This window comes from Amia ocellicauda, chromosome 15, assembly GCF_036373705.1.
Source record: "Amia ocellicauda isolate fAmiCal2 chromosome 15, fAmiCal2.hap1, whole genome shotgun sequence".
Lineage (NCBI taxonomy): Eukaryota > Metazoa > Chordata > Actinopteri > Amiiformes > Amiidae > Amia > Amia ocellicauda.
Genome location: NC_089864.1, coordinates 6,433,225 through 6,448,401, shown reverse-complemented (window position 1 = coordinate 6,448,401; position 15,177 = coordinate 6,433,225). Strand labels below are relative to the sequence as shown.

The 15,177-nt window shown below is 41.8% G+C and overlaps 1 protein-coding gene across 2 annotated transcripts in view; it reads right to left on the bottom strand.

The window, feature by feature from the left end:
- Nucleotides 1–14,607, bottom strand: part of LOC136771331 (copine-8) — a 94,117-nt gene extending 79,510 nt beyond the window's left edge. Inside the window, exon 1 of one of the 2 annotated variants that reach the window (XM_066723561.1) lies at nucleotides 14,357–14,607. In XM_066723561.1, coding sequence (XP_066579658.1) covers nucleotides 14,357–14,454 — 98 coding nt within the window. In that variant the 5' untranslated portion in view covers nucleotides 14,455–14,607. The remainder of the gene's footprint in view (nucleotides 1–14,356) is intronic. The other variant, XM_066723562.1, reaches the window with a different exon arrangement.
- Nucleotides 14,608–15,177: the final 570 nt, after the last annotated feature.

The following is a 15,177-nucleotide window of genomic DNA, read 5'->3' as shown; positions in this document are numbered from 1 at the left end:
GATATACCTGCGCTCCTGTTTCCCCAAAAAAGGCAAATTATTCTACACAGACATAGTAATTTTCATAAGGACAACCACTGAGCTGGTGTCCTGAGGGGAGTCTTGTACTAGAAAATGATGCAAATAGCTGCCTTGAGAAGATAATTTACTCATGAGATTCCTCATGTTGAGGTATCCCAGGGCTGTACACAGCGAAACAAGAGCATGTAATTCCAGCAATATCCAAAAGGAAAATTCAGACTATTTTAAGATTGAGCATAAAAGATTACAATATGCAAACATGTCTGACGTATAAAAAAATATTCTCTAATTATAAGTTCATTTTAAAGATGAGAGGAATATGGTTTCACTGCTTAGCCCTACAGGAAAAGAAAGAAAATCAATACAACTACTTATGTTCTAGTCTCCCCATTTGTTTTTCTACCCCTGGAATGGTATTTTAAGTCATTAATAAATATGCAAATTACAATTTTGTTGTTGTAGTGGTTTTAATTGCTGCTATCCCAAATATACAGCACAGGCCAGAGTGGAAGAAGTGAATGCAAGAGTGATGTTCAAAGAGCATTTCCTGTCAGACCGGTCTCTCAGTAGAGGCACGGCTTCAGATGCATTCCCCAGGTGAGTCATCTCGAATTGCACTTCCAAGTCACCCAGATTTCATAAGTGAAAGCTAATGTGAATACAATGAAAATAAAGGAGGAAACAAGCTATATGTAATGACTCAAGATATTGTTGCCAGGGAGTTTGTCGCCAGTTTGCTGATCAAATGATCGCAGGAAAGACTAGCCTCGGATCCTTGAAAAACAGGAAATACCCCCACACCCTCACGAGATTGCAAAAGTGGTCTGGATGTGCATAATGTACCCGAAGAAACCACAACTACAAAGTTTACTGGATGTACTCAAGCATGTAGTACATCGAATGCAAAGAGTTTACAAATCACAAAACTTTATTTTCTGCAGACACTGAATAAATACATTTAATTTGGAGTGTTTTCCAAAACTCTAATAAAAGTCATCCTAGTACAAAGGGATTTAATCAAAACAGATTCAGATGAATTTTGAGGTTCTATTTAGTAAATGGTGCCAATTACTGATAGGAAGCGCTGGCATATCTTTTCTTTCAATTTAAGAGAGCTTCATATTAAATACATTTGTAAATAGCCTATATCACATGCTATAATTTCTCCAGTGATTAAAACAATAAAAACAATTAAATCCCTTGTGGAGTTATGTAGGCAGCAGCTCTGTTGAACGTTACATTATTTTCAAATTCTTTTTAAATGCGATAACAGCACTTGTGGCTACATATTCCAACATATTCTTCAATGATAACTGTCCTAATTTGTGGTGACAGGGGCTAAGAGTGGGCCTTGATATACGCTGTATGCACACAAGGACCCGAGACCACTGGCAAATTTCCCCATGAGTAAATCCCACAGTTTAACTGTTATCACCGACCACACTTGCACAAGACTATTAGTAATCCTTCCAGCACTGCACTATGCCTTTGCTAGGTTTAATTTTACCTTTATTAAAAACATCTTTCCACATTGCAAGTTGAGGACTAGCAACTTTTTTTTATCTACTTCAATATATTTTTTGACAAGCATTTTCTGGACTGTGAAAATCCCACACAGATACATCACTTTAATTCTTACCTTGTTTTGCCAGTAGTGTTGATAAGGTAGCTCTTGACGTAGGATTAATAAGAGCTGTACAGACCCCTAAAACATGATCAAAGGCGCCGTTTAGCAGAGTACAACTCGTCCCGGATTTTCACATTATTAACACTGACAAAACATTATGCTTTCATTTTAGGTGCCTTCTTCAACTAGGAAGGTACACATCAGATAAGTACATTAGCGTCTTCAGAGCTGATTGTATCCAGAATATTATCTCTGGTCGCGAGACACAAGCTCAGCGAGGGAATATCTGCCTTTCCAGGTAAATTAGTAAATACGAATACATTATTGATTTAGGATATCTCATTATTATAGTATAACTAAATATCTAATGTATAAAACAACAACCCAGACATAATAGAAAGTTATTTCGGTGCCTATTTCTTTTTCTGTCATTGTTTTACCATGCTGCACCAGGCACAGTGCTCCTGAATCTAAGCAATCCCCAAATTGCCCCTATCCATTGTCATTAAAATGTACTGCACTGTACTAAGAATCCCATATTCCCATCAGGGATCCTGGTTTGAATAAAGTATTAGGCACTGTTACTGCCAACCTGGCACTCCCACGTCAAAGTAACCGGCTTCTTGCGAGGTAATTTACAAATCTAATAGCTACCATAGCTTGGGAGGCCTGCTCTACTCTAATAAGATAAATACATGTTGCCAAGAACACGCTTTTAGCTCAAGTGGAGGTTTTCATTGCGTCACCTTTCCTTTGGGCACCTACTGCAGCAACTTCTCAAAAACCTACCCCGAGGACCATTCAATTACAGCAGAGATAAAGACAGAGAAAAATATCAGAGGGAGCCGAGGTCAAAACAGGATAAATACGACTGGCTACCAATGACGCTCAAGATCTACCAATTACTGGTTATTCACCAGAATACTATTATAATAAACACAACGGCTACAGAAGATAGAGACAACCTAATATACTGAATACTGAATTTGAATTGGAAACCCATATTCTTTCCAAGCAAATATTTAACTGCTTAAGTATCCTTGAAGCAATGTTTCATTTGTGCGACAGAAAACAACATCAATTGGAGGACTTAATCAAAAGCCTTTTATTTCAACATTTTACAAAATACTTCAGAATAAGAGACGCTACTCTACGCTAATGGCCCCCTTGTCTTCAGTACAAGGGCTTTTACATTTGCTGGCAGTTGAAATGGCTGAGAAAGAGGACTGGACACAAACCACAGTACTCTCTCTCTCACCGTGTGCGGAGGCATTTTGGGCAGCAACATTTTAAAAAAGCAATTAGACCTCGTATGATTTGCATGTATTGTATGAGTAACAAAACTGTCACTCCTGCTCAAACAGACAGACAACCTGAGGACCACAGGCCATAGGATGAATGGGACTGCTTTCAGAGAGGATAAGCCACATTCATCTTGAAATCAATACGCAGGGAGCCACTGGGAACCGTTCATGAATAAGATATCATTGAACACAGACCATTTATTATGACATATTGGGGAACTGTAAATGCTGTTGCTCGAGTAAACAGGGAGCTGACATTTGTAGAAGAAAGGACCGGCATTTGATTGTGCAGGGCTTTGTCGTTGGAGGGGAGACACCGGTATCACACTGTGAACTAGGCACATATGGCACCTTTACTCCTGGACTGGGAGAGCTATGTACGTTTTGACCAGTTTCTCCTCCAGTGAATAACAACACATATGGAAATTGAATACTTAAACATACCATTCTGAAGAGGCACTGCCATTACAACCAGGAAGATCTAACATGGACAGAAACACAGAAATACACAAAACGCAAAGAATGATGGTGCCTACTGAAGGTTGTCTTATAGGTTTCACGGAGAGAAGGCTACTCTGTACTTTGGGTCTTCAGAGAAATCGCCAAATGAACACCTAGAGATCAATAATTGGGGAAACCCAGAGGATATTTTGAAAGTCCTTTATTGTAACTGGTAACATTAGACACCTGTGTTCTATGACAGAATAATCATTGTGCACGACTTATGAAAATATTTGCCCACTGCTCAGCGTTTTAGATTCTAAAAAAAAGACTTGACTCTGCCTTCGTTAAAGAACCCTTAATGCCCATCCAGCGTATACTATAAACATCCCTTCTGTACCTAATGAGCATTTTACTGCTGCAGTAAAACACACTAATGGTCACAATTTCCACAATTAAATGCCCAGGTCTGATCCCTCATCTGAGGCCCCTTACTGGTCCAAATTGCTTCATCCTACACAATCACATTGTTTAAGGAACCCAACAACCTTAACAAGCCGCAAAGGGATTCCTCCGGCTAGTAAATCTGCTGGTATTCCCCGTTGAATACTCAGATGTGTCTCGGTTATGGTATTTCTGATTGAGTTGTCTGAGATAGGTAAGACGCTGTCAGATGCAAAAGGGGATGCACAACAAGTTTTATATAGAACAAAGACAACAACAACAATGACAACAACAATAATATTAATTATTGTTGGAATTTTAAATATGGTCAAAACATATGATACGGCTGCAAACAAGGCAAACAATCCACGAATACCAACTGTGGAAATTTCCATTTCAATTAGAAGTATGTTCTAAGTTTGTAACCATTCAGGGAAAGCACACAAGGGTACGCCTACACGCACACGCACGCACACGCACTCACGTACGCATGTACACACTAAGACGCATGCACTACTGTCAAAGCTAGAGGCTGAACTGGGAAGCTGATGAGAAGAGGGCTGATAAACAGATGTGGGCACGGTCATTTGCCTCTCAAGCACTATGTCAGTCTGTATTTGTGCAGCTCTACAGTTACACAGAGAGACAGAACACAAATTCCTTAATTCATGGATCTCATCGTTTTCACAACTAATTTTGTGCATCAAGCGGTATTTTACTGTGTATCTGGCATTCTTCTCGACAAATCATTGTCCGTTCCTATCAGCATCAGTTATTGTCCTGCAAAGAAAGCTATGATGAGAATTAATGTGGACCTGACAGTGCAATTGCATGTTTGTATGTCACCCGTGCTTTGGTTTCAGCTAAGCAGTAAGGAATCTGAACAACACGGGCATTCTACTTTATGTACTTTTAAAAATAAATAAATACGTAAAAGTCAGAGTTCTGTGGAACCACCCAAGGGTAAGGATAAGTATAAAATACGGGAAAGTGGACTGCAAAAATGTAATTCAGAGACCTGGAAATAAGCAATATTTCTGGACAAAAATGTTAAGAATAATAGCAATAAGAGAGACAGCTACTGTAGCCTTCGAATTATAAGAGCAAGGAGTCAAAAAACACAAGAAAATCTATAGAGCCATCTTCGATCTCTTATTGAGCAAAATGCTAAGTCAGGCAATATGAAGTGCTAAAAGCACTTTTACATTAAGTGCTACTGACGGCAAATCCAAAAGGACTTTCATTATTATTAGCTGACATTATTATTTGATATGCCTCAAGTATGCAGGGGTTACTACCATTCTCTAACAGCCAGCTAGGATGGACTTCAATAGAAGGTCTCTGTGCCAAACTCACTCAAGTGGCCCTTCACATTTCAATGGAAATAATAATCATAATAATAGTAATAATCAACATCTATTTGAAATGTAATCAACTTTCAACACAAAGCATAACAATAAGCACATAACTATCCATAGCTGAGATTACAACGGTTATGTGTCTTGTGTTTTTTCATGGTTGAAAATTATTATTGGCAAAGCAACAGCACAGCCATACAAATGCACACAACTGGGTTTTCCAAACTCCAGATCTCAAAAAATAAACCAATTTGCCAACCATATCAAGAAGGATAGTTCTAGAATCTGTTCTCAAGACGGCACACGTGCAATTCCATGACTGTGTGTGCGTGTGCGTGTGTGCGTGTGTGTGTGTGCGTGTGTATGCATGCCAGTAAGTAAGCTACAGTCTGCAATTGAGAGTGGTAAACCGTGTGGGCAGTAGCCTATAACTTAGAACTTATTTGTTTTGTATGTTATTCATACTCTGTGGAAAGGTCCTGATCTCATCTGGCATTTGCTTACCATCCACTCGCGTCAACCCCCCCACCTCCCTCCCTCTTGCTTAGTCAGAAAGGTTCCTCTCAGTAAACAACAGGTAATGCAGAAATACAGCTATGAATGGCCCACTGGTTTTATGATATTTTGGAATGTATTAGTAATACAAGAATCTGAGTGAAACCCTTGCCCAAATATTGAGTTCTAAGCATAAGTGAGGACGCTTGCCAACCCTTCACTGCTACACACAGGGATCATTCATTATGTGTGGCACAAGCAGAAATGAAACCAGGTTAGCGAGCACTGAGACCAACCTAGAAGTCTTTGAAAAATAAAAATCTTAAAGGCTTTGGCTGTATAGCAAGTATAATGCAAAGCTGATTAGCTGTATCACATATCTCAGAGACAATACTGTTATCATGTTTAGCGCCATTTAATAATCTCTGCAAATGAATTAATCAGTCAAGAAGGCTAAGCTTATGAACCATTTCAAAAATAAAACACATTTCATCATAGTATTTTTCCATTCTCCTACGATCCAGGAACTTTATCTTTATGACTAAAATTCCTAAAACAGGCCTCAGGCCAGTACAGTAGCTTAGCCAGATACTAGTCCCCAAATAAAAATGATTCACCGTTTTTTCTCTCTCTCTTTCTTTAAACAGTTATATCATGTTAACAAGCAATTGACTTGAAGTCGGTAAATCACGTCTGGGATATTTATGCTTTGGAAAATAATAAAAACAATAGAACTGGGCCTTTCGCAATAAAAGTCATATAATTTGGTCTGCTAGTAAATTCTTTACACGAATACAAGAAAGTGGAAGTTGCAAATTCAGGGAATAACCTGCCATGAAATGTGTTAACATGATCTCAGGGAGAGGAAAAAGCTACAAAACTGAAAACAGGAAAAGTTGTGATGGGAGGCTCATGAATGGGGAAGAAGGAACCCATAGGCATTAATAACTGGCCACAGAGAATATACGCTTGAGAAATTAAACGACAATACACCTGAGAAATATATATATTTTTTAATCCTACCCGCCTAATCACAAATTCACAGAAAAGATCACAGATTCATTCATTTTCAGGAGCCACCGAGCGCGACTGCAGATTCCAGGTTTAAGTGGAAATTCAACTGACCGTACAGAAACTGTTTGTCACACAGGCACTGATGTTTCTCAAACGTCATACCAATGTATATACTTATGTATTTTTATCACATTTACTCTGAATTCTTCTCTACCTACCTTTAGCACATACCAGGGACAAACCTGTTATATTTGCACTTGTTATCTGATTTGTACTTGGATGTGTCAGCCTATGCAATTGTATTATTACTGACTGTATTGCAATTTGTAATGTTTTGAAAAGGGCGTCTGCTAAGAAATAAATAATACATAATAATACAAATGAACATACACATGACAGAAACTGATCTACAGGATCTAGAAAGAAACTGTACATCATGCCCAGGTAATGAGGGATAATTATCACCATTGTAGATCAGATGCATAAAGATAAGTACAGTAGTCAAAAGCAAGCCAAACATGGCCGTATCTAGCCAATACAATTTAATCAATAGATAGATTTTTTTTTTAAAGAAAGGTATATAAACTCACAGTAATACATAGTAAATGTAGGTAAAGACAGTAGATAAAAGCAAGACAAGCAGGGCTCTAGTAAATACTTCAATCAATAGATAGGTAGATAAGATGAATAAATGGATAGAGAAAGAAAGAAATGTATAGAAACTGACAGAAACACACATCTAGTACATTGGGGGAACTCCTCCAGGAAACCACACAGAGCCCTGCGAAATGTGACAGCGGTTTTGTGGTGGATTTGAATAATGACACATAGCACACACTAGGATAAAGGTAAAAGCTTAATGCTACTTGACTGCAAAGCTCTGACAGGGTCAGATATAGATGTAATGTTACACAGCAGAACACCAAGAGTTACATAATACAGTTACTTAATCACAGCGCAGATGATGAAAAAGTATTTCCGAGGAATGAATGTAACAACTTTTCTTATTCAGTTGATCTGTATTTGTCTTTCTTATCCTGCATGACTGTATACAGATTCTTTAATTTAAAGAAGGATGCCCTATTGAGTGTGGATCTTCAGGCGTACAGACGTGACTCAGGAAGAACGCCTGTGTATCGAAGAGCTGGCATCCTATGAGAGGTTTGTGAGGAGGACCTGGGTCTGGTGTCAGGCAGTAACGCATCGATACCAGGGGTGTCCATTCGCAGTTTGCTTTAGACTTCCAGGAAACTCCTGAGCTGCATCTCTTCGGTTGCTCTTGAACTGCACCGTCATGTGAGCGGTTGCAATATCCAGCATGTAAATCTGCTTCTGGCTTCTACCAACGTCCTATTGGCTAAGTGTACATCCCATTTAAACTCAATCAGTTCCACGAACGTCCTATTGAGACACGACTGTCTGCAGCCCGCAGGCTGGCTTTGGCTTGTACCTGCTTTCCCATACAGCAATCATATATTCTCCTCATCAGCAAGTGACCCGAATTGCCTTCTCGAAAACGCATGATGTGTGTTTGCTTACTTGACAGCTCTCTGGATACATAAACATAATAAATTAGCTTAAAACAACACAAAATGAATCATAGCTGATGTACAGAACAATGCATTCTAGTTCTTCCCTGCTCGTTTTACTTTTTATACTCTATTATATTAGACTCGCCACTGAAACATATTTGTATCACTAAAATGTATCTCAGGGGGCATAACTGAGACAGGGTGTATGTGATGTATGTGTTTGCAGTAGTTGTTTTTTGCTTTGCTGCTCTTGTGTGGGGACCAGGCAGAGGCAAAGCAGACAATCTAATGGTGTTGAGGCACAGTCAAGTGGCCCTGACTCGGTGGTCTGTGAGTCAGCGGCCTTCACTGCAAGAGCGCCACGGGGGAGTCCAGCCAGAGGAAAGCAGCCATCCAGCCTGTGAGAAGCCTCTTCCACATCACTGCCGTGGCGCAGCGGGCCATATGGGGAGACCCAGGGATGGTCAGTGTCAGCACAACGGCCCGCTGCCCCTGCACATGTTGAGCCGACTCCACAGGCACAAGACAAGCTACACAAAGCTCACCGACCAATACTTAGCCTGTATCCCACACAGCACCCCCGCAGATGAACACACTCAGGGTTTTTCACCGCCGTCTCAAAGCCAAGAATGCGCTTATAAACGAGTTCCTTGGAAATACATAGGATTTTGATGTCGAGTCCCCTCTAATATGCATTTCAATCAGCGGCACTTTCATATTTGATGGCGTTCTCCAGCTGCTTACCATATTTCAATGAATAATTCCAGTGCATGGATTAATATTCCTACGTTTTCCATTCGAGATGCAATCCGTCCATCAGATTCACACATTTTAAAGTGAGCTCCTGCACAAGGTTAAGGTTCCTAAATTGGTTAGTGAAATGCCGACATCTCACAACAATGAAAGGCCCAGATTCTATCTTCGATGAGCTGAGATAAGCCAACCACGAAGAGCGGTCCTCCCCCACACGTGGCATCCTTCATTCCACATGGGCTTTCCAGAAAATGAAAATAGGGAGGGAGGGGGTGAGATAGTTCCCGTCTTTAAGGAACAGTTTGCTCGAACTAGTTCACTAATGAGGCAGCCATGCCAGAAAAGTCAGTAATCAGCTGCAAAGGGGATTGACCCAGTACAGAAAAAACAACAGTCTGGAGGACCAGCGAAACTACCGATTAAGGAAGCTTTCCCGCTGCTTTGAATGGTAGATAAAATACTTAAGAGGTCCTAGGCTGACAGACTGACAGTTCTGCCGCTAACAAAGTCCCTGTAAGATAGAGAAACTAGCTGATGCAAACGAATGCATTTCATTAGTGTCAGGATCCAAATGCCACGTCCTTTTGCTGTGCTGTTCCCGGCCTTTCAGTTAAGAAAAATAAATAAAATAATTAAAAGTGTGTGGGGAGGGGGGGAACAGAATAAACCAGGCAGTAGTAAGCGACTGCGACAGATCAATGAATTAATTTCATAATGAAAATGGTATGCGACTCGAAAACAGGCCTGCCTGCCGGAGAAGCCTGGAGCCAAGAGCTGTGCATGGCTCACAGTTTCTCTGGCCTGTAAACAGCAACAAAATGATTAAACTGCACCGGGGGTGGGGGTAGGAACTGCAGCAGTCACAGATCCACGCCCCCTGTCGATGGGAAATTTCCACCCTCATCGCAGTCCGGGGGGTTTGGCGGATTGTTACGGTACAGGGCAGAGCGTGACTCCTGGGCTTCAGTAAATAAGCCAGGTTGTTGTAACCCACAGAACGGCGTGTTCCCTTTTTCAACGCTTCATCCGTTAGTGCTGGACTCCCAGTGCGGACGAGAGGAAAAGGGTCCCTGGGTTACAATCTCTGGATTCACTTTTCTTACGCTAAATCGGAGAGGTTCAGAGGAGACGATTCTGAGTTGAAGGTAGCTTTAGATACCTACATGCTTGCCTGTTTCATTTTTAATAGTTTTTTCACTCTATGAGGTAACGACACTGTGCTCAGCAGAAACCACATTCATGTAACAGAGTTAAACATACATAGTTATACCCATTAAGGCGACCTCCCTAGGAGAGAGGCCAGGGCCACCAGCTGTAAATAAAGTCACACCGTAAGCATGGTACACCTTGATGTTTCTCAAATGTAGGATTTAATGGATCTGTGAATGCCCCAAGGAAGTCAACCTCATTCCTATTCCAATACTACGCCACACAAAACAACTCAAATGATTCAAATGTGATTTCCAAAGGGGAAAATCGTCTTTTACAAACAAAAAAACTACATATCCTCTTCATTGGAATAACCATTAAGGCGACCCGTGGTTCCAGTGATAGACGGGTTACCCTGACACCAGAATTCAACCCAAAATGCAGCACTGGATGCCATTAGGGGGGCATTTTTGAAATTTCAAACACCAGCTTGATGCCAAAAAATCAGGCAGATTAATACAAAAAGCAATAGGCCTACATTGCAGCCGTGACTAGCCTGTGTTTTGCAGCTGCTCTGAAAGTGAGAAGGGAGTTCACAAGGCATTTGTCTACTGCTGTTGACATAGGGTTGACAGTCCAATGGCTGTACCGTCCAGACATCCCTACAGCCCGGGAATACATGTTGGTTCTTTTTCTGCCAACCAACAGTATTTATTTCCAATTTGACACAAAATGTAGTTTTGTTGACAAATTTTCACATGACGTGCAACTTTAAAAATCCAGCACGTATTGTTGCTTTGTAACATGCATCCCACCGGAGAAATGTGATTTGCGGACGCTGAATAATTTAAATATTTCAAATAATTTCCCATCCACAAACCCGAAAACAATGGCTGACATGCCAATTCCTTTCAGCACTACAGATTTAGTGAGCTACGATGGGTGGACGGTTCTTACGGGTATATATTTACAGAGAAATCCTGAATGGGTTTTCACATTTGCATCTTGAGGGCACTTCCATGTAATCTGGATGTGGTTATTAACTCAGGGCCTCTTGCATAAGATGTGTTTTGTGGACCACTACCAATTATAAATCTGTTGACGCAGTGTTATGCATTCAGTAGAATATTCTTCTGGATTTCATAAACAAGATATGACTTCTAAATAAAACAAACGCTTTCTTAACGTTCAAGGAATGTTTAACCAAAGGAGCCGTGCCATTGGGATGATAACGGGCAATTATACCAGGCTGTTTCCAGAATTCACTTTTCTCCTCTGCAGTAAATGTAGAAGTTTACTCCAATATCACTTCTGGCAGCCTTTGGAAATGCTTTGCAGAGGAACAACTGAAGTGAAAAGCACACACCGTCTATTGAATTTTTAAACCCTAGCCTAAGAAAAGCAAAAATCTTTAATATGTCCCAGAACATTGTCTGCATTATTTACGAGTGTTGGTAAAATACTCTGAGCTGGCCTTGGGATTTAATGGAAGACCATCAGGGTTAGAGAATTTCATTGTTATTAGCCATTACTGTTTCCTTTACTGTTTATCACCATTTCATTCTATTGCAAACACGATGTGGGTGTGCCCGTGACAATGGTAATAGGATTAGAAAACATTTCATTACAGAATTTACCACACACATTAAATATCAGGGGGTTAATTACAGTGAGGATTTTAATGTACAGCTATAAATGAGAAGAAAACCATCACCGCCAAGGGGAAAACATAATCCCCTTAAACACCGTATGACAGCTTTCACAGACCGCCGTCCAAAACACATACAGGCGTCATATACGGCGACGTTGAATAGTGACGTTTGCTTGACAGTCATAAAGGACTTCAATCATTATTCTCTGGCAGAAGAAGCCCATCTGACTATTGACATACCTTGTTAAAATGTATGTATGAAGCCAAATTAACACAATTCAGTGACACACAGTGTATTATCTTGACGCAACAAGAGAAAAAAAAAAGCCATCTTCTCAGATCAAGAGATTGAGAAGGTTCCTATGAAATCAGGAGTTTTGACGCTGCTTAAGTTATATGTAACAGGAGACTGTCCAGGTTCTCACTGTACAGCTCCCCAGCGCTGCGGGATGTCGGGCCACTCCAGCATGCTGCTCACATTAGGGAATTCCCAAATCCAGGGAACACATAAAAGCCCAGGAATGCTGTAAATCACGGGGTGGGCGCTGTGCAACAGTTCAACACCAAGGAAAACCGGTTTCATAGCTATTTGCAAGTGTGAAGATAGTTTTGAAGTGCTGCATTGATTCTGTAAAGAAACAGGATGCTTTTTGTGTTGTTTTGCACTTCTTAGATTCCTCAGCCTCCCCCTATCAAATAGCAATGCTTCTCCAAGCTGCCTGATTGCATTAGCAGTGAATTTGCTGTAGGGTGTTACAGGGGAAACTCAGAACGGGAGAAATCATGGAATTCCAACTTGTGTTTTCAGATACAGATACATATACACACAGTACAGATATTATTTGAATGCTTATAGAGGGTCTAATATATTTACTAAATAAAAAAAACATCAAATGAATGGGTCTTAATCACACATTGAGGGTATCGGTGCTGTGTGTTTTCCAAGCACAACTAGATCAAGAATAAATAAAAATAAAAAAGGTCATCCCACTTAATATGATTTCAATAACACTACTTCCAACTGCCAACATTATTTCCAAAAGAGACTCCAAAGCAGGTATCTGGGAATGAAGCAGCATGGCATGTTGACAACACAAAGGAGAGAGTTGTTTTATTTACTCTCTAAATTGACGGCCAGGCAGCAAACATTACGACGCCACGGCTCAGGGTTCCTCCGGGCTGTTATGCAACCTGAAGGGAGCCCACTGCCTTCTGGGGAGAAGCCTCAGATTAAACAAACAAAACAAAAAAGATGCCATCTTTCAAGGGAGGTGGGTTTAAAACAGGCTATGAATCACCTGTAATCTCCACATTATTTCTGAAGCTTACTGTCAGCACATATCAAACAGCCAATTACATGTGTGGGGCAAAAGCTGTATCACCCACTTAGTGTTTTGTCTAGAGGTATAGATGACAGAATTAGCCATTATGGAGCGATCAGCAATACTGACATTGCTCAGTGTTTACAATTCAATTACAATAGAAACAGCACTGTATTCCTGTTCCTTTTCTATTCCACTAAAGCCATCGCAGAGTATTAAACTGTTTCTAACGGTCTGCGGTCTTCCTTCAGGTCACAGGTGTTTATGAGGGATTGTTATGGATCATAGTGATGCATGTTTTTTGCCTCCCAACACTGTGTTGTGTAAAACACACTAGAGACAGATAACAGCTATAGAGCCTATAGACACACAGATCTGTTCCAGGGATATTGCTCAAATCCTCTTGCATCCATGCGTCTCCAGAGACACTGGGGACTGCAGGACGTATATTAAATACCAACACATGAACAGCAGGTTTTTGAGACTGGGGGGGGGTAATCCAAATACAATACAACATCACTTCAGTGTTGCACAATTATTTATGTTTATTTGTTTGTTTGAAACCACTGGTCTATAATGATGGCTCTAGCTAAATTAAAGGTTATGTTGCGATCCCACACCAGTCCCAGCACATCCCGAACGTCTCGGGTGGGATTCAACAAGTCCACAAGCACCTCCACCACAACAACGCGTTTTTTGGGGGGGCTTTAGCCGGATTGGTTTTATCTGCAAACTTTCCAAACCTCTGGGAAAGGCATTTCTATTCCCGTTAGTGTGCTGCTGCTGCCAAATAAATAGCGCCCATTATGACCGCGCAACCCAGCGGCGCACACAGCCCGGAAACACGGCGTTCCAAAGTTTCTTTACTCGGAAAAATCGTGCCAAGGTTCTAAAACGGATACAATCCGCGGAAGACAATATCAGCCAAGGACGGAGCAACTTGGCATCCTCGACCACACAATCCTGAACGGAAAGCAGTTATTTTAAGACTCTTCCACAGTGAATATCACTGTCCACCCCACCGCCGCGCAATTCCTCTCATTCCCCACAAACACAAGAGCATGCCAACCTTCAGAAGGTAACAAGACGGGCACCACTCAAAAGTAGGGCGCCAGTTGTAAAGTTGAGACCTTCGCTAGGGCGCAGCGCAGCCCCGGACACACCAGCACACACCGCCCCGTCCAAAAACGAAAAGCCCCGGCAGCGGGACATGACAAGCAGCTCCACCTGGACGCGTCCCCTTACCTGCAGGACACTGTGATCTCCACTTTGGTGGCCGGGATACTGGCGTTCAGCGGGTCGAAGTCTCCTATGGACGCCATATTCATGAAGGTGGTGTTCATGGTAAAAAGTGTGTGTGCGTGTGTGCGCTGTTGTCCAGCCCCTAGGACGCGCTCCGCTCTCGTAAAGTACAGACACACAGTCCGGGACCATGTGAGCTGCGGAGAGAGGCGCTCCGAGCCTGGCGCGGCGGGCGGCGCGGTGACGTCACGCCACAACCACCCCGCGTCACGGTGCCACCGGCGCTGCCAGCTGCGGGAGGAGAGAAGAAAGTCCGGTCAACTGTCAGGAATGCGTGCTGGAGAAAGTGTCGCAGCGTCATAGTGATAATGAGAATAATCTTGTTTCAATGCGTGACATCATTGTGCGCTTTCTTTTGCTTCAGAGCTGTCTTGTGCAACTTGAACATGCAGAAGGGCGTGTGTGCAAAGCTGATGCATGCATGTATTCATTGCAATGCATGCACTGAGCTGCAGATAGTCACTGCTTGTGTGTCCGTGTGTTTCCGACAGCTCGGTTCATGCAGGCGGCGCGGTTGTATCGCAGAAGGAGCGCAGCTGCACTGGGAGTCTGTTTACTTCAGCAGAGTCTGCGCCCGTCGGTGTGATTGCAGCCACCAGGCGGCGCCGTTGAGCAGCAGGTTAAACAAATTCTGGGGTTAATTGCAAACTGCCACCCATCCCCTCCCAAACTACCAACCTGTACCACTTTCCACTTTCATTCAAGATGCTGCGTTTTTTCTACACAGAAAAGTAACCATTAGGACATTCAGGTTTGTTATTTTC